Source organism: Engraulis encrasicolus, chromosome 9 (assembly GCF_034702125.1).
Source record: "Engraulis encrasicolus isolate BLACKSEA-1 chromosome 9, IST_EnEncr_1.0, whole genome shotgun sequence".
NCBI classification, from domain to species: domain Eukaryota; kingdom Metazoa; phylum Chordata; class Actinopteri; order Clupeiformes; family Engraulidae; genus Engraulis; species Engraulis encrasicolus.
The window spans coordinates 41876628-41884127 of NC_085865.1; the positions used below are offsets into that span (position 1 = coordinate 41876628).

The following is a 7500-nucleotide window of genomic DNA, read 5'->3' on the forward strand; positions in this document are numbered from 1 at the left end:
CTGCTCAGGGTCCATCTGGGATTGGAAAACACAAGTAGATCGCTACGACATCAACTGCCCTTATGAACTTGCTTATTTAGAGTTAACCCACCTCACCATGTCCCACAGTGGAGACTATCGAGTGAAGAGGAGGAGAGGAGAAAGCAGCACTGTAGAAGGCACCATCTACCGTCTCACTGTCTGTGAAGAAGGTAGTATGAACTACGTTGATCATCCTGTATATGTCAGAGAAGGCAGTGTTGTGCTGTGTGAGTTTGATTCTGCTCTGGGAAATGACAGCAGTCTGAGGCTTTATGAACATCGTGATGGGGCATACAGTCTGGTCCTGGACACCAGCTCCTCTCTGGAGCCCCTCATGCCAGATCTGAGCTACAGACTGCAGGTGGACACCAGCACCTCCAGGGTCATGCTGACTGTGGTTATGTACAATGTTAGACGTGTGTTCTTCTTGTGTACCATGTGGAGAGGAGGTCAATGTCAACAGGTTAGACCACAGCGGCTCCTTTATACTCCTTCAATTATTGTTACTCGTGAGAGGCAGAATGTCACTCTTAAGGGCACTTTCAGAGATTTCCCAGAACTAGGGTACTGGAAGACACCCACTGGAGATGTCAGAATCAGCAGCAATCAGACCCGCCCGCAGGAAGGGATGTACATGCTGAACGGCAGCCTGTCTGGAGACTATTCCCTCATCATTCCCTCTGTAAGCCAGCAACATGCTGGGGACTATACCTGTGGACATTCTCCTTTCATCCATGAAATTTGGCTGTTTGTTTGTGTTGACTTCTCCCCTGTGACTGTGATGTTCTCACATGGTGAAAGTATCCTTATGGATGCGTATGTAAACAACTCTGAGATTTTGAATAGGGTCCAGTGGTTCCGTCAGAAAAGTCTACATACACAGACGCTTATCATAGAATCTATGGATGAATGGTTCACCCGTTTATATGGTGTGAACGATGTGCGTATGCCTGAGGATGTGATGGGTAGAGTGACTGTGTTCAACTCCAGCACGTCTCTGAACATCTCCAACCTCACAGCAGAGGACAGTGGAGTGTACACATGGCGAATATTAGCAAAGCATGGAAGGAAATGTAGTTGTCATGAGGGGAGCATCCGCCTTGTGTACAGGGATCCATTTGGGGTACACGGTCTGTTCTACAGAGTGTACGGTCCACTGCTGGGCTGTGTGCTGCTGGGGCAGGTGGCTGCTGTAATCTGGCTCGAGCTGAGGGGCAGAGGAGGAACTCTGACCCCTGGTGGTCAGGAGATGGAAATGCAGGACTACGGAGATGAAGATGTTTATGATGACGTGGATAGCGTCTGAAATCAACACACACCCCTCACCCCCTGTGTGTGTGTGTGTGTGTGTGTGTGTGTGTGTGTGTGTGTGTGTGTGTGTGTGTGTGTGTGTGTGTGTGTGTGTGTGTGTGTGTGTGTGTGTGTGTGTGTGTGTGTGTGTGTGGCCTACATATCACAAATATTTTTAATTTTAACATGCTTTATATTATTTGCCATATCATTTTTTTTTTTAAATGAGTGATTGACTATTTTCTACAAGCTGTATCTGTTTTAAAGTTCCTTGCATATATTTACACATTGTGAGGTTTTTTTAGTCCATGATGTGTATTATTTTGTTCAAGCTGTAAATATGAAAGATCCTTGATATTGTTTATTTACATGTGTAAGTGTGCGTGCTCCTCGCAGTATTAACCTGTTGTATTTTTAAATCACAACGTATAAGTACATGTTGTATATCATATATTTAAAAGTATATCATTCATTTACATGTTGAAAGTACGTTATCACTATAGGCCTATAATCACATGATTCATGTTCTATGCTCTTGTCCTGTTATTTTTGAAAATTCCAAATGTTTAAAAAGTGTTGTGTGTATGTGTGTGTGTTTGTGTGCATGCGTGTGTGTGTGTGTGTGTGTGTGTGTACCATCTATGAGTCCTCAAGTGTTATGGTAATATTGTTACCAAGTTTGGTGAAATTATGTTGTTTTTTTTATTTCTCATTATTAATTCTTTAGAGCCCAATTTTTTTATTGCAAAATATGTAGCCCCTTTACTCTCTGTAAATGCTGTTTTCTTGACTTTTCCCATCACTTACTGAATCGGCTGTAATACTAAAATTAAAGTTTCTGCCTTTATGTAATTTTGTGTTGAATAATGTGTTGTAAGGTTATCTATATATCCCCAAATCGTTCAATAAAAATACATTATCTTATAGTTATAATATTTACTGGTGTAATTTTATTTTAGTTGTAAACACTATTGAGCCAGGCCATGGTAGTCCGGTGCCACTTCTGATCTGACTCAGATCATCTTCATCAGATAACCAACTCTCCTCGCTTCTGATTGGTCAAACAAGGTTGTCTTTTGTGAAGCTCTCCAGTTAGTTCCAAGGATGATATAGCCTAGATAAGACGGCTTACTTGTGTCATCAGAGCGTAGTACAGCATGGCCACAAGAGTCAATTTCTTCTACAAAACAAATAACTGAATACTTAATGTACAGCAAAATAAACAAAAACAAGCTAAACGATATTAATAAAATATGTATTCCCATTAAGAACTGCATTCTAGTGTGTGTGTGTGTGTGTGTTTGTGTGTGTGTGTGTGTGTGTGTGTGTGTGTGTGTGTGTGTGTGTGTGTGTGTGTGTGTGTGTGTGTGTGTGTGTGTGTGTGTGTGTGTCAGTGCTATTTACTATGCAATTGAAAAACAAACTCAAAGCTTTAAAGGGAAGAAAAAAGCTTGCATAAAAAAGATGGTTGCATAAATTTGCACAACCTAAAAATAATAGTTTGTTGCAGCACCTTTAGCTTTTATTACAACATTCAGTCTTTTTGGCTGAGTCTATCAGCATGGCTCATCATGTTGATGCAGCAATATTTGTCCACTCCTCTTTGCAAAGGCTCTCCAAATCTGACAGATTGCAAGATTATTTCCCGCACACAGTCCTCTTCAGAACAGGGGACTTTAATAGACATATATAGACATATAATATATGCAACCTACTGTACCAGAACACTTCTGACCCAATCATACATGTCTATGGAGTTTGAAGCTTTGGCCGGTTGGCAGGTGCCAGTGTAAAGCCCTGATCTGTACAGTATATGAGTAAATCTCATTACATAACTTGTGCGATGACAACTGGGTCCTTAGCTGAAGCTACTGTACCTGTTGGGCAACAACAATTGATCTCCCAAACTGACCAATATATAAAAGACTTGATCTCACAAAGTTGAAATACAGGTGTGTATTTCTGTAGTTTTATAAACAAACCTGAGTTATTTAAACAAAGTGCATTTTAATTTCATTCACAAATGTACATTAACTAACTACATAATTACATTTCAGTCACATGGCCTTAGCCACATACGAGGTAAGGGAGGTCCGGACCTCAACACATTTTTAGAGAAAATAATACATATTTTAATCTCAATTTTTGCATACACATTTCAATTGATGTTTTTATTTACATAGCTTTTGTGTATGGATGAGTGTGTGGTACCAAAGGTCTCTTTCTGCCCTTTCCAACATCATCATAGACAATCAATTTCTTCGGCCATCCTGCAGCATACAGGCCATGTCATATACTGACAGAATATTTAAGTAAGAGTAAGAGTAAGAGTAATTTAGCCAGTGCCACATCCACGTTCACTTTCCACAGAGAACTTCACCTTGTCGTTGAGTCTACACAGCTATGAACAATTAAGAAAATCATCTACTTTTATTTTTATGATGTATAATTAATTTATGTAATTTATATTTTTTGCACAAATGGAGTTACCAACTGTCATTTCACTGCACGCTAGCTTAAGCTAGGGTTGCATGTGACAAATAAATTACTCTTACTCTTACTCTTATTTATGCCAATTGATCATTATCAATATTATTTAGATTTTATTTATTAGAGTTTGTTTTAGTAGTTTATATCCAGAATTTATACTGCCCATTCACAAGTGTTATCGTTTCTATTTTTCATCGCCATCTATTTCTGAGTATGCCTGTTCAAAATATAGGAAATCTTTCCACACTTCCATACTTTTCTCTATTTTGACAGATCAGTAGATGTTAGCTTATTCTAGTAAATATTCATTGCAATATCAAAGTTGTGAATGGGCATGCATTTCCAAAATAAATTGCAAATATGGCACTGTGTAATATTTTTAGTATTTTTTAGTGGTTTATTTCCAGAATTATGTCCATTCACAAATGTTACCTTTTTCATGAATACTTTACACCACCATCAAATATTCTAAGTATTCATTAGGACTGGGAAAATTGCACTTTTCAGACGGGAAAAAGTGGATTCTACACACCTTTGGCGTGCTTCGCGGGCACTATGAACCCCCCCTCCCTTCAATATTAGTCCTAAAGTGTAGGGGGTTTGTGTATGGTCTGCAAGTCGCTTTGGATAAAAAAAACATCAGTGTATAATGTAATGTATTGAAATGTATTGTAAAGAGTAATGTAATGTAAGAAAAAAGTAGCTGGGGTGATGGTGTGACAGGTTGGTTACCAGGGTAACGGGGTGAAAGGTCAGCTCTGGGAGGTTTGTTGTTTCGGATCTGACCACGGGGCCTCAGGGGGTAAGCTCACCTTTCTCCCACAGACACACACACACACACACACACCTTTCTCTCTCTCTCTCTCTCTCTCTCTCTCTCTCTCTCTCTCTCTCTCTCTCTCTCTCTCTCTCTCTCTCTCTCTCTCTCTCTCTCTCTCTCTCTCTCTCTCTCTCACTCACACACACACACACACACACACACACACAAACACACACACACACAGCTCTCTCTCTCTCTCTCTCACACACACACACACACACACACACACAAACACACACACACACACACGCGCACGCGCGCGTGCAACAGCCCCCTTTCCCTAAAAGCACAACAGGGACGTGTATGAAAAGAATTCCTCAAAAAACATGCAAGTTAGGTTTGTGGCCGATATTTCAGATTTCTTATTTCTTACATCTTATTTGTCTGCTCCGTGTGTGTGTATGTGTGTGTGTGTGTGTGTGTGTGTGTGTGTGTGTACATTAACGACAGCAACAACATCATGTACGGAGGCAGTGGCACAGTTCTCACTTGGCTTGACAAAGCACAGAGCCATGCCGGCCAACATGACGTGCACAAACACACACACACACACACACACACATACATGTGTGTGTGTGTGTGTGTGTGTGTGTGTGTGTGTGTGTGTGTGTGTGCGTATTGTGTAGTGTGTGTGTGTGCGTATTGTGTAGTGTGTCTGTGTGCTTGAGTCCATGTCGTGTCTTCTCGCGGTTGTTTCTGTAGTTCCTCCTTGTAGACTGTGTGGTAGCGTGTGTGTGTGTGTGTGTGTGTGTGTGTGTGTGTGTGTGTGTGTGTGTGTGTGTGTGTGTGTGTGTGTGTGTGTGTGTGTGTGTGTGTGTGTGTGTGTGTGTGTGTGTGTGTGTCTATTGTATAAGCAGTGTATCTGTGTGCTTGAGTCCGTGTCGTGTCTTCTCGCGGTCGAAGAGCCTCTGTAACTCCTCCATGTACAGTGTGTGGTAGCGATCCACGACCTCAGGGCTCGGCTCAGACATCTGGGGGACAGTGATCGGCTCACCAACTGGATCACAGATACACACACACACACGCACGATCGCACACACACACGCACACACACACACACACACACACACACACACACACACACACACACACACACACACACACACACACACACACACACACACACACACACAACACACACAACATCACTCATCTATGGAACACTGATGGGCACATCAACTTTAACCCTAACCCTAAACTTAACCCTAAACTTAACTGTAAATCACTTGTTTGAAATGTTTGATTACCGTCGTCCCGCTTGATTATTGACGTCTGTCCGTATTATTCTTCCCCACAGAACCAAACTACCCCAATTGTCAGTTCCCCCTTTCGTCGCCCAACCACGAGAAACGAGGCTATTCGTAAAGGCACCACGAGGCTTAAAGTTGATTTTTTTCAGTTTTTCTCGTAAAGACTTCACGAATGGCTCGAGTTACTGTTGCACACACACACACACACACACACACACACACACACACACACACACACACACACAGAGGCACTGACCTACGGTGGTGATGGGCCTGGCATAGGGCATGATTCCCCAGGAGTCGGGTGAGAATAGGCCACACCCCTTTATGAGGCAGATGGCGAATCCCAGTATCTTCTGAAGCCTCGTCTGCAGCCGCCGCCCCCACGAGTCCTCCGCAAGCTCCACCTGGCTGTACGTATCGCTCTCGCCAAACGAGAACGTCGGCACTAGCGCCGCCCTGGGGATCCAGAGGGGAATAGCAACACAGTTAGCTACCGCAGTCAGCTACCATAGCAACAGTCAGCTAATGAAGCAATAATGTAGAAACAATTCAATTTTCGATTCGGTTTGTTCATCAGACACTCGTCCAACACCACATAACACATATAATAGAGCTTGAAAGTGACGTCACATCCTCCGATTTCATGAGAATTTTAGCATGTAGGCTAATCCAATGGCGGTATTATAATATTTCGATTTGAATTGTACCACAGGCTTTACATATGTTGCTTCTGATATTTTTGTATAATTTTTCGTACCAAACACCACACGATTTAGAAGGGTGTGTTTTTTCACATTTTTCATGCAGACGGCCTCGGAACCAAATATTGATACTTCTGCATGAATAATCTGAATATAGGTCCTTAAACAACATAGTCCTGTTTATAGCCCAGCGCATATAATGACGGGAATCAGAAGACATTTACTCGCTACCATGCTGTTAGATGGTCAGCCAAGGACCCGTGAATGCGGAACAAAGGGGGCGGGACTTTCAAGCCCTAAACAAATGCACTTCAAGACAGACCAGGACAATCAAACGAAAACAACACAACAGTGAGAGAAATAAAAGAATTAAGATGGACACACATTCACAAATTTGTGTAGAAACATCTAGACATTTTCAAATAGGTAAAATACTGCCTTTTGTACTGCATACTGTACATTTAGAATGCTTCAAACATTTCAGTCAAACTCTTAAGTTTGTTGTCATTAATCACTGACGTTAGGACAAATAGGGCTGGCATATACAAATGGAATTTATCATTGTTGATCATATTTCTTATATTTCGATTATATTTTCATCACAGATAAATTTCACATTACTGAAAAATACAGAGGACATGACCTCTGTGTCCTCAATGGTAGTTAAGGCTATGGAAAGATGGATAGGGAACTCTGTAGATGGCTGCAGCTGTCTACTGGAGGGAATACGCTAATCTTGGGTGCCACCATGTGTTACTCGCTGTTGAGATAAATAAAAGATAAAAAAAAAAAACTTTAAAGTATTTGTCTGGGCATTGTGCTGCTTGACTAAACATCAACAAGGCGAAACTGAACACTCGATGATCAGATTCTGTGAGAGCAGGGCTGTGATATTGTGATTTCATGGTTTTTGTTCATGTAATTT

At 41.5% G+C, this 7500-nt stretch overlaps 1 protein-coding gene across 2 annotated transcripts in view; it reads right to left on the bottom strand.

The window, feature by feature from the left end:
• Window positions 1-5205: 5205 nt before the first annotated feature.
• Window positions 5206-7500, bottom strand: part of LOC134455830 (diacylglycerol O-acyltransferase 2-like) — a 17226-nt gene continuing 14931 nt past the window's right edge. For both annotated transcript variants that reach the window (XM_063207171.1, XM_063207172.1), the window contains 2 exons: window positions 6128-6330; window positions 5206-5618 (listed from right to left, as the gene is read on the bottom strand). In XM_063207171.1, coding sequence (XP_063063241.1) covers window positions 5464-5618; window positions 6128-6330 — 358 coding nt within the window. In that variant the 3' untranslated portion in view covers window positions 5206-5463. The remainder of the gene's footprint in view (window positions 5619-6127; window positions 6331-7500) is intronic.